The sequence below is a fragment of the Pipistrellus hanaki genome (genome assembly GCF_964339955.1).
Source record: "Pipistrellus hanaki genome assembly, chromosome: 16".
NCBI classification, from domain to species: domain Eukaryota; kingdom Metazoa; phylum Chordata; class Mammalia; order Chiroptera; family Vespertilionidae; genus Pipistrellus; species Pipistrellus hanaki.
The window spans coordinates 13444361-13457162 of record NC_140518.1 but is presented as its reverse complement, the minus strand read 5'-3'; the positions used below and the strand labels follow the sequence as shown (position 1 = coordinate 13457162).

Below are 12802 nucleotides of genomic sequence, written 5' to 3'. Positions count from 1 at the left end.
GGCCCCCTAGGGAGGTGAAGCACAACCCATTATTCTTACCAGCCGCTTCCCCCACTAGCCAGTCAACAGCATCTCTCTGTTACGGACTTTATAAAGAGGCTGGCACCTCCCATCTGTTCCGGGCCTTATAAGTTGTTTGATTCTCACAGCAGCCTGGGAGGAGGTAGAAGGAACACGCCTTCTTAGGAGCATCTTACTCTGCATTTCTGGATGCAGAGTAAGATGCTCCTATTCTGTCCCAGACAAAGTGTCAGCCTCAGCGATCCTGAGTCAGATGGCAGCTCCAGTTTCAGCGACTCCTAATTTCTTGGAGCTCGCAGTCCGGGGGAGGGTGTCAGACACCAGACACTTTTTGGGGGTATAATTAATTGAATGATATAACAAAGGCGCAGTAAGTGTTCTAAGCTGGGCCCAAAGGCATGAGGGTGCTACTGGTGGGGAATAGAGCCTCTGGGAAGTGAAGCCGGTCTGAGGGGGCCACTGTGCATGGCAGTTAGGGGCCGCCACTCCTGTGCGGGTGGGGTGGGGTGGGCATAAGGAAGTGAAGGGATGGGTCCTCCCCCTCCGGGGTCTGTAATTAGCTCTGTCTTCCTCCCTGCCTCGTCCCAGAGGTTACAAGGATGAAGGCAGTGTCTCTGCTTCCCCAGAGCTTTGGGAGTCAGGGCACAGAGAGAAATAAAGCTCAGGCTGGGTATTCTGAATTTCAGTAGCTCCGGAGCTGTATTGAGAGTAATGTTGCACTTTTGGTAACATCCAGCAGGGGCCGCCAACAGCTATCCTGAGTCTATCTTTTCTACACCCATCCCCTCCGACTCCTTTCCTCCACTGGGGCAGTCCTGTTCTGGTAACCTTTTCTATTGGCTGCACTTCTCAGTAAAAAAAAAAATTAAAAAAAAAATTTTTTTTTGAAGTTTGGAACCCTTGATGCATATATATTTTTTATGCTTATATCCTATATAATAAAAGGCTTACATGCAAATCAACCAAACGACCGAATGATCGGTTGCCATGACACACACTGACCACCAGGGGCCAGACGTTCAATGCAGGAGCTCCCCTGTGGTGATCAGTGCACTCCCAGGGGAAGCACTGCTCAGTCAGAAGCCCGGCTCACAGCTGGCAAGCTCAGCAGAGGTGGTGGGGCCTCTTCTGTCTCCGTGGAAGTGCTAAGGATGTATGACTGCTGGCTTAGGCCCTCTCCCCATGGGAAGCGGGCTGAAGCCATCAGTTGGACATCCCCTGAAGGCTCCCAAACTGTGAGAGGGCGCAGGCCGGGCTGAGGGCCCCCCCCCCCCCCAGGGCACTAATTTTGTGCACTGGGTCTATAGAATTATTATATCTGTGCTGTTGAACTAATATGTGTATTTTTAAAATTCACACACCAAAAAAGAATTTTTTATTTTAAAAAATATATTTTATTGTATTTTTACAGATAAGAAGGGAGAGGAAGAGAGAGTTAGAAACATCGATAAGAGAGAAACATCAATCAACTGCCTCCTGCACACTCCCTACTGGGTATGTGCCCACAACCAAGGTACATGCCCTTGATCAGAATCGAACCTGGAACCCTTGAGTCCACAAACCAACGCTCTATCCACTGAGCCAAACCGGTCAGGGCCAAAGAAGAATTTTAAATTGATTATTTAAAACTATAAATAGAAGTTCCAATATTTTCCTACTACACTCCAAAGGATTATTTCGGTGCATCCCACTTTGGAAACCACTTTTCTAAGGGAAAAGACGCACCGCCCCCCTCTTAATCCCAGCCTCAACAGGTAGCTCTGCCTCCCCTCCAGGACCAAATCACACCCTCCCTGGAGAATTAAGTGCCCTGGCCTCTTGCTCCCCGCACCACCTCCTGACAGCCTGACACACACCCCCTGCTCCACCCCCACCCCCACCATCACCACCAGCCAGCCACACACCAGCCTGCCCTGTACCACATCAGATTGCTGATCTGGAGGATAAAGACGGAAAAGCTCTCCCAAAAGCAGCCTCCTTGCCCTCTTCCGCCATCCCAAGAGCAGCTGGCAGGGATGCCCTAATAGCAGAGCCTCTGGCTCTGGGACCCCACCGTCCTCCTCCAGCGCAGAAAACTTTGGCCATCTGTCCTTGGTTTTCTCCTCCGTAAGATGGGAGGCTGGGGCACAGGGACTCAGTTACCAAATTCCCTTCCAACTCCATCAAGTAACAACGTCGCACTCTGCTCATATAGGAGATAAAAATCTCTTCTTCCCAACAGGGATTTACAAGAGGTGGCCACTTGGTAGGTATTTCTTAAAATATTGATATTCCACTCAATAAATACCCATTCCCACTACTGTGAGGTTGAGGACAGTGGCTGGGTCTCACTACCACCGTAACTCCAGCACCCGGCACAGCGCCTGCCATGGAGTGGGTGCTCCGTTAACGCGTGGTGCAGACTCGGGGGGCGGGGCCACGTGCCAGTAGCTTGGGAAGCTTCCATTGATGCCAATGTACAGCCAGGGCTGGAAAAAGGTGTGTGTAAGGGATCATCAGCAGAGCTGTGGCCCATGGCCCTCGGGTATTAGACTGGGGCAGGTGTGTTGCACAAGTGAGAACTGCTGAGAGGACCCCTGAGGTAGCTGTGGGCGTGGAAGGCACTCCAGGTGGCAGGCAGAGCTGAGGGAACCCAGAGCAGAGAGAGATGAATGTGCCCCTCAGGACAAGGGAAAAGAACAGGCCTCCAGGAATGGTGGCCCAGCCTGGCCAGTGTGGCTCAGTGGCAGAGCATTGATTGACCTGTGAACTAGGAGGTCAGGGTTCAATTCCCAAGTCAGGGTTGTGGGTTTGATCCCCAGCAGGGGGTGTGCATGTGCAAGAGGTAGCCAATCATTGAGTGACACAGGTGGATGCTCGGACAGGTACCGCGAGGGAGGAACAACAACGGGAAACGTAGCTAAAGAGAATGGGGTGGAAACACAAACACGGAGAACAGGGGCGGGACAAACACACGGTGTCTGTCCTCAGGAAGGAACTCTACAGCTCAGACAGGAAAGGGCACCACGGCCCGTACGCCTAAGAACAGAGGAACGGCAAAGGCACTGTGCTGAGTGAAAGAAGTCAGGCGGAAAAGGAACACACTGTCTGATGCTATTTATGAGACGTTCTAAACCGGCCAAAGGAATCCACAGAGATCAGATCAGCAGTTGCCTGGGGCCAGGCGAACTGGAAAGGGGCAGGAGGGAACTTTCTGGGGCGATCTGTTCCGTGACTTGACTGTGGGTTGGGTACTTATTTGTCAAACTCATCCAACTGTATACTCGAAATGGGCAGCTTTTATTGTGTGTAAACTGTGCTTCCATGAAGTTGACGTCAGAGGTTTCTGGGGTGTTTTTCCGTGGCTGAGGACTTTCAATGTCAGGCTGCGAAGCTGGGGTTCTCACGGCCAGCGCTGCAGGAGGAGCACACCACGTGGACTCTTTCGGGAACGCAGGCATTGGCACTGGACTCGCGCCTAACGGGAATAAAGTATAGCCTGTTTGTTGGGGTTTGGGGTGCACTGGCCCCTAGAGCTCTCCTTCCACCTTATGCTGTGGAATTTTATCATAAGAATCTCATTTCTTTTTCTGGAGATTCTTGGCTCCATGGAAATGCAGCGATGGCCTCACTTGGCTACGGAGCCATCCCGTTAGCTTCAGTGGCACTGAGTGTCGCACTCCTCTCCCTAAGGGTGGGGGAAAGAGTGCACCCGGTAGTGGAGGGGCTCACACATGTTAACCACCGAGTAGGTGCCAGGAGCTGCCCAAGGGCCCAGAGACAGGATCCGACTCAGTCCTCACAACAGCTCGTGTTATAGGCCCAGTCGGCTCCATGTCACAGCCGAGGACACAGGCTCAGGGATACAATGTCCCTGACTCAAGGTCACACAGTCAGAAAATGGTGAAGTCAGGATTCCTTCTCAGAAGACCCTACTCTTCCTTCTGTGCCCCTTCTGAGGCTGGGAGGGGCAAGAAAAACTATCAGCCCCATTTCATAACCTTGCCCCAGAAAAGCAGCAAGACCCATTACAGAGAGGAAGGGAGAGGGATAGAGAGTTAGAAACATCAGTGAGAGAGAAACATGGATCAGCTGCTTCCTGGACACCTCCTACTGGGGATGTGCCCACAACCAAGGTACATGCCCTTGACCGGAATCAAACCTGGGACCTTTCAGTCCACAGGCCAATGCTCTATCCACTGAGCCAAACCGGTTAGGGCCCCACCACCCTTCAGAAGGTTCTGCAGCTCAACCATCAGGGGCTCTGACATGGCTAGGCAGGCCAAGAAGATCTTCACCCCCTCCCCATTCTAGCAGGCCTAGAGGCCAGGAATAAGGGTGCTGAGGCCTCACCGCAGCTCAACGGGGAACAGAGGCACCTGGATCCAGCTGGATGGGAAGGTCTGGTCTCTCAGCACAGCCCCTCCCAATACTGAAAAGGCCCCTGGGAAAAGCAGAGCCCTCTCTTCACCCCAGTGTCAATTCTGTCTTAGTATCTGTAGACTTGAAGCAAAAAGTTACCTTCCTCCCAGTGCCTCCACCTCTGCCACCCACACCTCTGGACCCCTGGCAGGGACTGTGCCCAGGTCAGAACAGCCAGCAGTCCATGTGCTTCCACCCCCAACCTCTCCCTGTTCCCAACTCCCAGGTTATAACACAGGGCAGGATAAGGAGGTCAAGCTGGGGTGGGACCTTAAGGGGAAAGGGGCATAGATCTGAAGGAATATAAAGGGCCTTGGAGGGCCGGGCCAGAGACCCTTTGCCGTGCCGCTCTGCACCTGCTAAGCACCATGGTAATGTCCGGTGGGCCCTGTCCCCTGTCTTCTTCCCGGTCATGGGCATGGACGCTGGCACCAAATGCCCCTCCCCAGGGCATTAAAGGCATGAAGGATTGAGGCCGGGGCAGCCCCCTCTGCCCGCCCCATGGCCAGGACAGCTGCCGGGTTTCCTGTCCCTGCTTTGGGCGGTGGGGTGAGGGGGTTTTCTGGTCAAGAGAGAATTGTCTCCCGGGCTCAGGGAAGGGGTGGGGAGGTTGTATCATGTTCATGGGTATCATAATATGTGAGTTGCTGCGTGTGCCGGCACAGAACTCTGTGCTTGGCTGGGGTGTATGTAACTATGTTATTGTAGTAATTATTCACTTAACGTGTGTTATTTAGCACTACTGAGTGTCAGGCCCTGTTCTGAGTTCCTGTGATACATCAGTGACTAAAAGGGGCAAAGAGCCCAGCTATCATGGTGGGTACGTGGGTGGGGTGGGGGGCACGGAGGAGGGACAAAGACGATTGAAAGCACAGAATATAATAAGTTAGAAGGTGGAACGGAGCGGGGTAGAGGGGGCTAGAGCAAGGTGAATGGATAGGCTGCAGTTTTTTAAGTAGGGGTTCAGGCCACCGGTCTGATGTCGCTCAGTGGTTAGCACCAACCCAGGAACCAAGAGGTGGCTGATTCCCATCAGGGCACAAGCCTGGGTTGCAGGCTCCATCCCCAGTAGGGAGCGTGCAGAAGGCGGCCCATGGATGATGTTCCTCTCTCAGCATTGTTTCTCTCTATATATCCCTCTCCCTTCCTCTCTCTCTCAATCAATAAAAACTTAAAAAAAATAAGGGTGTCAAAGTAGGGCTCACGGGAAGCTGAATTTTGAGCTGATGCCTGAAGGAGGCAAGGACGTTAGTTGGTCATGAGGATGTCTGGAGAGTTTTCCAGGAAGAGAACGGCCTGTCTGGCATTTTAAAGGAACAGCCGGGAGGCAGGAGAGGCTGAAGCAGGGTGAGCAAGGGCTTATGAGAGAGGTCAGTGAGGTCAGGGAGCTGGCCAACAGCTGTGCCATCCTCGTGTGAGTGTGTTTGTGTGTGAGTGTGTGTATGTGAGTGTGTGAGAGTGAGTGTGTGTATGAGTGTGTGTGTGAGAGTGCGTGTGCGTGTGAGTGTGCGTGTATGAGTGTGTATGTGTGAGTGTGAGTGTATGTGTGTATGTGAGTGTGAGTGTGTGTATGAGTGTGTATGAGTGTGTGTGTGTGTGTGAGTGTGTGTGTGTGTGAGTGTGTGAGTGTGAATGAGTGTGTGTATGAGTGTGTGTGTGAGTGAATGTGAGTGTGTGTATGAGTGTGTGTGTGAGTGTGTGTGTGTGAGTGTGCGTGTGTGTGTGTGAGTGTGAGTGAGTGTGTGTATGAGTGTGTGTGTGAGTGAATGTGTGAGTGTGTGTATGAGTGTGTGTGTGTGTGAGTGTGTGTGTGTGAGAGAGTGTGAGTGTGAGTGAGTGTGTGTATGAGTGTGTGTGAGTGAGTGTGTGTGTGTGTGTGAGTGTGTGTGTGTGTGTGTGTGTGTGAGTGTGTGTGAGTGTGTGAGTGATTGTGTGAGTGTGTGTGTGAGTGTGTGTGTGAGTGTGTGTGTGAGTGTGTGTGTGTGTGTGAGTGTGTGTGAGAGTGATTGTGTGATTGTGAGTGTGTCCATCTCAGGGCTGCCTCACAGTCCATCATCCCGGTCCTGGCTTCCCTGATACTTTGTGGGCGTCACCAAGGGGGGCACCATTGGGCCGGGGCATCTGGATGTCCCCACCGGCGCTGGTGAACGTGTGCCCTCCCCCACCCCCCGCAGCCCGTCCCAGGGTCTGGGCGCCCAGCTCACCTCCCCCGCAGGGGGCGGGGCGGGCCCACGTGACCCGGGACCTGTCCGCCCCGCCCCCTCCAGGCCCTGCGCTGCGCGTGCGCACTGGCGCTGCTGTGCCTGGCGGCGCCGCGGCGGCCGGAGGAGGCGCGGGGGGCGGAGCTGCAGCCGCGGCCCCGCGGGCCCCGGGCGGCCTATTGGCTCAGCACCTTGGGCCGGATGGGCAAGTACATCGAGAGGCTCTTCTACGGCAGGTGAGCGGCGGAGCCGGAGGGAGGGGAGCCGGCGGGGCGGGGAGGAGACGGCGCCCCCTGTCCGCGCCCTCCCGCCCTGCGCACCGCAGCCCCAGGCTTCTGCAAAGACGTGTTCTGCAGCGGGAAATCCAAGGACGCCAAGAAACCTCAAGACGTTACAAACCCCCAGAAAGCCGACAACAGCACCAAAGCCCCGCCAGTGGACGCCAGGAAACCCCCGCCGGCCAACGCCTCCCCCCACCGAACCCCAGGAACCCGCTGAATTCCACGAGCCCCCCACCGCGGAACGCCACGCAGCCCGGACCTCCCACCTCCTCCTAGGTCCCCGGGAGGAGAGCCTGGGCACAGCCGGCGGGCCAGGAGCCTCGGAACCGCGGGCAGATTGGGCGGGACCGGGAGGAAGACCTGGGCCACAGGGTCTCCAGGCTGGGCTTCACCTCCAGATGCTGACTCCAGCCTCCGCGCCCACCGATCTCCTTGATATTTTTTATGAGAGGGGCCCTCACTCCTCCCACACACCCCCTCCCCTTCCCCAGTGAGAACAATAAAGAGAAATAGAATGTCTGTTGCTTCCGGACAGGAGAAACCTACTGTCCTTCCAGGGAGAAGGGATCCTGGCGCTCCTGCTGAGAAAAGGACCTCAGCTGTAGGGGCCTCCCTGCCGGCTCCCTGCAGCCCATCCACCTCACACAGGTACCCCACTGCCAGGGGAGGCAGATCAGAGTGAGAGAAGCCCATTCCAGCAACCTCCAAGGAGGGGCTCCAGCCAGCCAGACCGCCACCCCAAGTTTCTATCAGAGCAGGGCGGCCAGGGCCTCGGGGTGGGTACAGGGACAAGCGGCAGCCCCTTAATCCAGGCCCTCTCCGCCCCACTGGCAGCAAGCAGAGCGGGGGAAGGTGGGAGCCCAGCCAGGCCTCTTCCTGGGAAGCTGGTGAGAGGGGGGCGCTCTCCTCCGGGTGCTGGTGGCCATCAGCGAGGCCTGGGCAGGGGCAGATCCAACCCACAGGTGTGTCCTGGGCAGGGTCCTAATTCTTGTTACTAGGAAGTGTCTACACCTCTCCCTACTCAGAACCCAGCCTCTCCGCTGCCAGAGAAAACTCTGGGGCGGGACTTCAGGCTCCATCCTCCAGACCCAACTCTGATCTGCCGAAACCAGCCGCCCTCCCTGACCCGCCCTGGGACTGAGGAGCCAGCCTGAGCCGTGCCTTTGCCTGGCCACTGCACCCTCTCCGGCCCTTCGCCTTCTAGGGCCCGGCTCCACTCCCAGGCCGTTCGCCTGCCCCAGACACAGCCAGACGGGAGGGGAACGTGATGTGGTGCCATGGCTGTGGGGTCAGTGTGAGGTGCTGAGCCCAGGAAGGGAGGTCCCCCTCATCCATCCATCTCTGCAGGCTGGGCATGTGAGGGGGGCAGGAGAAGCCACCCCAGGAACCAGGAAAGTTCTAAGTCCCTCACTTCTCTCTCCCACCCCTCCTCTCCCTCTTTACCTTACTCACAGGTGCTCCTCGCCCAGGAAAGAGGGAGAGACAAGCCCCTCCTTCCAAGTCACACACACACACACACACACACACACACACACACACCAGGTGCAGGATCCCTTCTGAGCCCTCCCCACAGATTAGCCCACTCCCTGGAACCTGAATTCCCCACGGCCTCCCTCCCCTCTCCTCCCCTCTCAGTTCCTCGCCTCCCCTCCTGAATGGCTCCTACGCCCAGGAGTTCACAACTTCTCAGGACAAGTTCTCTCCAAATTTCGGGTTCTTTAAGGATATTCCCTATAGCCCCCCAAAGCCTGCCTTCCAGAGCCCCCCATAGGCCTCTCCCCACTCCTTCCACGCTCGAAGAGCATGCCATCTCGCTGCGGTCTTTCCACACAGTCTTGGAAACAGCCGGTTGGCCGATGACTACATCACAAGCCTGCCCCCTGCAAGCTCCCGTTTACTGAGCGTTAACCTGGGCCATGCTAAATGTTTCACATGCATTATCCCGTGTCATGCCGATGCACAAATGAACATTCTATACAAGAAATATGAATTTAGAAGGAACGGGGGGGGGACCGGTGGAGGCCTCTTTCTTGAAGAGACACCCCCAAGACTGGGTCCCATCTGCTTTTCAGATACACATCTTGCCCTCTAGCAATGCACACAGGCATATCAAAGGTAAAGTTTGGTACCCAGTAAAAGGATGATCAGGTTAGGGAATTGCCTTGAGCCACCACTATCTCTCAACACTTGGTGCTTAGCAATCAGCCCTGCTAGCACCTAAGGTCCATCTGCCTTCCGAGTTCCTTGGTGCACTGGCAGTATTGGCAAGCAGTGGCTTCCTGCAGACGCTAACGCTGAGGCTAGATCCCTCTGTCAGAATGCCGTCCGCGGCAGGACCTCGGACAAACCGCAGTCCTTCTCTCAGTCTTGGTTTCCTCCTCTGCAGGGTGAGGATAACAGTTACCATCCTCACAGGGTTGTTGTGAGGGCTGAATAACCCTGGCACACAGTAGGCTCCTTTTCCCGACCATCTACCCGTGACACCGTATCCAGACCCCTCCCCTTCACCGTCCCCTCCTGGGCCAGGCTTCTGCTGAGCCTAGCATCCCCTTCCGTGCTCCATCTGGACACGCACAGCGACCTGCCTGGGGAAGGAGCTCTGGTGCCATCACGCAGCCAGTGACTGTCTTTGCTCCAGTCGTCCCTCTGGGCTGGGCAGTCCCCCCGCCCCCATGCCAAGGACACTGAACTCCAGGAAAGAGTTGGCGGGGGCACGTTTGGGCACAGGGCTGCGATTGGGCCGATGACCAGGAGAGCCTGGGGGTGCTGAAATGGAAGCTTCAGGCTCCAGTGCCCGGTCACTGCCTGGCGGAGGGACCTGGGGGACCTGGGCCACAGCGTCCCCTCGGTGAGGCGGAGCTGAGCTGAACGGCTCTGATGACCCCATGGATGTTCTGATCATTCCTAGCACCCTTTTTCCCTTCCCCTCCGCCCCTCCGCTTTCTCTCCTGCCTTCGGCTACTCCTGATGCACCAGGGTCCACAGAGACACACAGAGAGAGGCAATGTCTTTGATTTGCTTTATTTGGCCCGTGTGGGAGCGGGGAGCAAGCCTTGGGCAGAGCCGAGGGTGTGGAGGGGAGATCCGGGCCGGCACTGCCCTCGGAGGCGGAGGAGGCAGGAGGCGCTCACACGTCCATCTGGTGGAGCTCCCTGTGGGAGAGGGCAGAACGTGGCAGTGGGAGTGGCAGTCCTCATGCCCCCAGGAGGCCTCAGGCAGGCCCTGGGCCCCTGTTCTCCCCCCCACCGTCCCCCCAACTCACCTCCACCCCCATTTCAGCCCCAGGGAGCTGGCCCGCAGGGCAACCTACCTGGGATTAACCTCGTCGGGGGCTCCCCACTCCGAGAAGTTCAGCGGCGTTTCCTCCTGGTCTCTTTTCCCGTACCTGGGAGGGAGAGGCAGCTGGGGCAGGCCGGCACTGCGCCCCGGTGCCAGCCCACTGCCTCCTGCCCGCCCTCGGTGCCATCCTCCAGGGGCCCAGGGGCCCAGGCCTGGTCAGTAGAGAGGTTCTGTGGAAGGGCCAGGAGCTGGGACCCTCCCGCTCCCTCTGGCACACACCTGGGCCTGGTCACCATGTTGATGTATCTGCGGAGTTCAGCGGCGTACTGGGCCAGCTGCTCGGGCGTGGCGTGGTCCCCTGGGTACACGGGCTCCAGCGGGGCCCCCGAGGCACCCCACGGCGGCTGCAGCAGCAGAGCCACACACGTGGACAGGAGCAGCAGGGAGAGGCAGCGGCGGGCGGCAGCCATCTGAGGAGCGAGGACGGGAGGGCATTGGAGGCAGAACCCACCCAGCCCCCTCGCCCTTCACCTGCTTCTCCGGGCCTGGGGCCCAGAGGGCCAAGCAAAGAGCCGCTGGGAGGGACCTGCCGCCCCACCGCCTAGACACTGCCTCAGAGAGCAGAGGCCGCTCCTTCCGTAGCAGCAGCAGCCGGAGCTCAGCCCGGACCTCCGCAAGGAGAAAGGCAGCGGAGAAGGAAGGGGGCATGGGCAGGAGGCACAGACGCAGGATGTCCGTGGCCTGATGGCTCTGAGCAGGCAGGTGTGCGGTGGGGGTTGGAGGAAGGGGTTGGTGGGAAGTGTGCTCCTGCTCACCTATAGGGCAGGACACACAGAATGAATGTGTGAGCCAAAAGACAGAAATCAATAACCTGAGGTTTGCTACCCCCTGCCCCCTGCCTCCCGCCCCCCGCCAGATACAGATACAGATGGTCACGGACACACACACACACACACACACACACACACACACGGGTCCCAATCACTCACCAGGTCAAAGTCACGCACACATTTGTGTCCACAGCCACCACCAGCCACTCCCCACGCAATCTGCAGTCTTCTAGTCACAGACTGCTCTTCCAGGTGCGAGATTTGTCCAGATGTAGAGCCAGACCCACACAGCACCTCCGGTCTCCAGAGGCCCCCAGTCCTGCAAACCATCAATTCTTCCCTCCCCCACCCCCATCCCAGGCCCTAGAGCCAGGGAGCCCCCAGACCTTAGGGCAGGCTGAGCCCACTCACCCTGAGTCCTGAGCAAGAGGCCAAGCAGGTACCTGCCTCAGGCTGAATGGCCCCTGCTCTCCGCCTGCCCCTTTATAGTCCTCAGCGCCCCGGAGTGCCCGCCTCCTGCCAACCTCTCCCTCCCCAGCCCTCACACCCTCCTCCCCAGCCCTCACCCCCTCCTCCCCAGCCAGGCGTCTCCCTGGTACCTGCAATGCCAGCAGCTCACGGGGCCAGGGACAGGGTGGGCCAGGCCGTGCTGGAGCGCCACGCTCAGCGGTGTAACGGGGAAAGTGAGCTACAGTGAGTCCCCTGTGGGCCCCCATCCGCCATGGGGCGCCAAGAGCAGGCTTGGTCCACGGAGGACGGGGTTCCGGGACCTCAGGATGAATGAAAGGTCCTGATCGCAAGCCTTGGAATAGCACCCCCTCCCAAGGATTAACCCGGCTGAAACCGGTTTGGCTCAGTGGATAGGGCGTCGGTCTGCGGACTGAAAGGTCCCCGGTTCAATTCCTGTCAAGGGCATGTACCTTGGTTGCGGGCACATCCCCAGTGGCAGGTGTGTGTGCAGGAGGCGGTTGATCAATGTTTCTCTCTCACCGATGTTTCTAGCTCTCTATTCCTCTTAATTCCTCTCTGTAAAAAATCAATAAAATATATTTTTAAAAAATGTAAACTCCACACAAATAAGCCTTTAAAAAAAAAAGGATTAACCCAAAGCAACCAACGGATTCTTTCGGGCAGAAGGTTGAGGCTGGGGTTCTGAGACCAGGGACGAGGGATGAGACTCCGGACTCCCTTCCAGTCTGTTCCTAGAGCAAGGTGGGAAGTGGGGAGGTGCCTCGGGGAACCGGGAAAGATGAAAGGGAGTGGGGGCCCGGGGAAGGAGAAACCCACCCCCTGCCTGGCGTGTAGGATGCAAATTAGAACGGATGGGCCTGGGCTCTGGAGAACAGGTGTGTGTGTGTGTGTGTGTGTGTGTGTGCTCCCAGCTCCATCACCTCCCTGAGTCCCTGCAACAACCCATTTTACAGATTCGGAAACCAAGGGTCAGAGCCATTCAGTCTGACATAACCCGTCCGTGGTAGATTCCGGTTTGAAGTAAAGTCTGCCTCCAAAATCCGGACTCTCTTTTTCTAAGTGGGGCTGTCAGAGTTTTGCTATAATTTCCCTGAAGTTTTGCTATAATTTCCCCACTTTTTGGCTGAGACACAAGAGGCTCACCGAGGCGAAGACACTTGCCCGAGATCGCACCGCTGTCTAGGCCTCGAGCTCCGGCCTGGATTCCCTGCCCCAGCGGCCTCCACGTCTCCCTGCTCTGCGTCCCGTCCCCACCCCAGGCCAAGGAGCGGCCTCGGGCTGTGCCTGAGCCACACACAGAAGCCTGAGAAGGACGAAA

The 12802-nt window shown here is 57.2% G+C and overlaps 1 protein-coding gene and 1 long non-coding RNA gene across 2 annotated transcripts; one reads left to right on the top strand and one right to left on the bottom strand.

The window, feature by feature from the left end:
* Positions 1–6733: 6733 nt before the first annotated feature.
* On the top strand, positions 6734–7423 carry LOC311611450. The gene is made up of 2 exons (XR_014793115.1): positions 6734–6859; positions 6980–7423. It is a non-coding gene; the product is annotated as an uncharacterized lncRNA (long non-coding RNA).
* Positions 7424–9919: 2496 nt separating this feature from the next.
* PPY (pancreatic polypeptide) lies at positions 9920–11458 on the bottom strand. Its single transcript, XM_084863673.1, has 4 exons — positions 11425–11458; positions 10463–10653; positions 10215–10289; positions 9920–10056 (listed from the first exon to the last, which is right to left on the bottom strand). Exons 2-4 carry the CDS (start codon positions 10651–10653, stop codon positions 10032–10034), a joined length of 291 nt encoding a protein of 96 aa, XP_084719799.1. The 5' UTR covers positions 11425–11458; the 3' UTR covers positions 9920–10031.
* Between the last annotated feature and the right edge of the window lie 1344 nt (positions 11459–12802).

Excerpts from the sequence above, each read along its gene's own strand:
- PPY (XM_084863673.1), bottom strand. The coding sequence starts at position 10,653 with ATGGCTGCCGCCCGCCGCTGCCTCTCCCTGCTGCTCCTGTCCACGTGT. Across the intron at positions 10,290-10,462 it reads AACATGGTGACCAGGCCCAG|GTACGGGAAAAGAGACCAGG; the intron begins GTGTGTGCCAGA and ends TCTCCCTCCCAG. Across the intron at positions 10,057-10,214 it reads CCCGACGAGGTTAATCCCAG|GGAGCTCCACCAGATGGACG; the intron begins GTAGGTTGCCCT and ends CCTCTCCCACAG.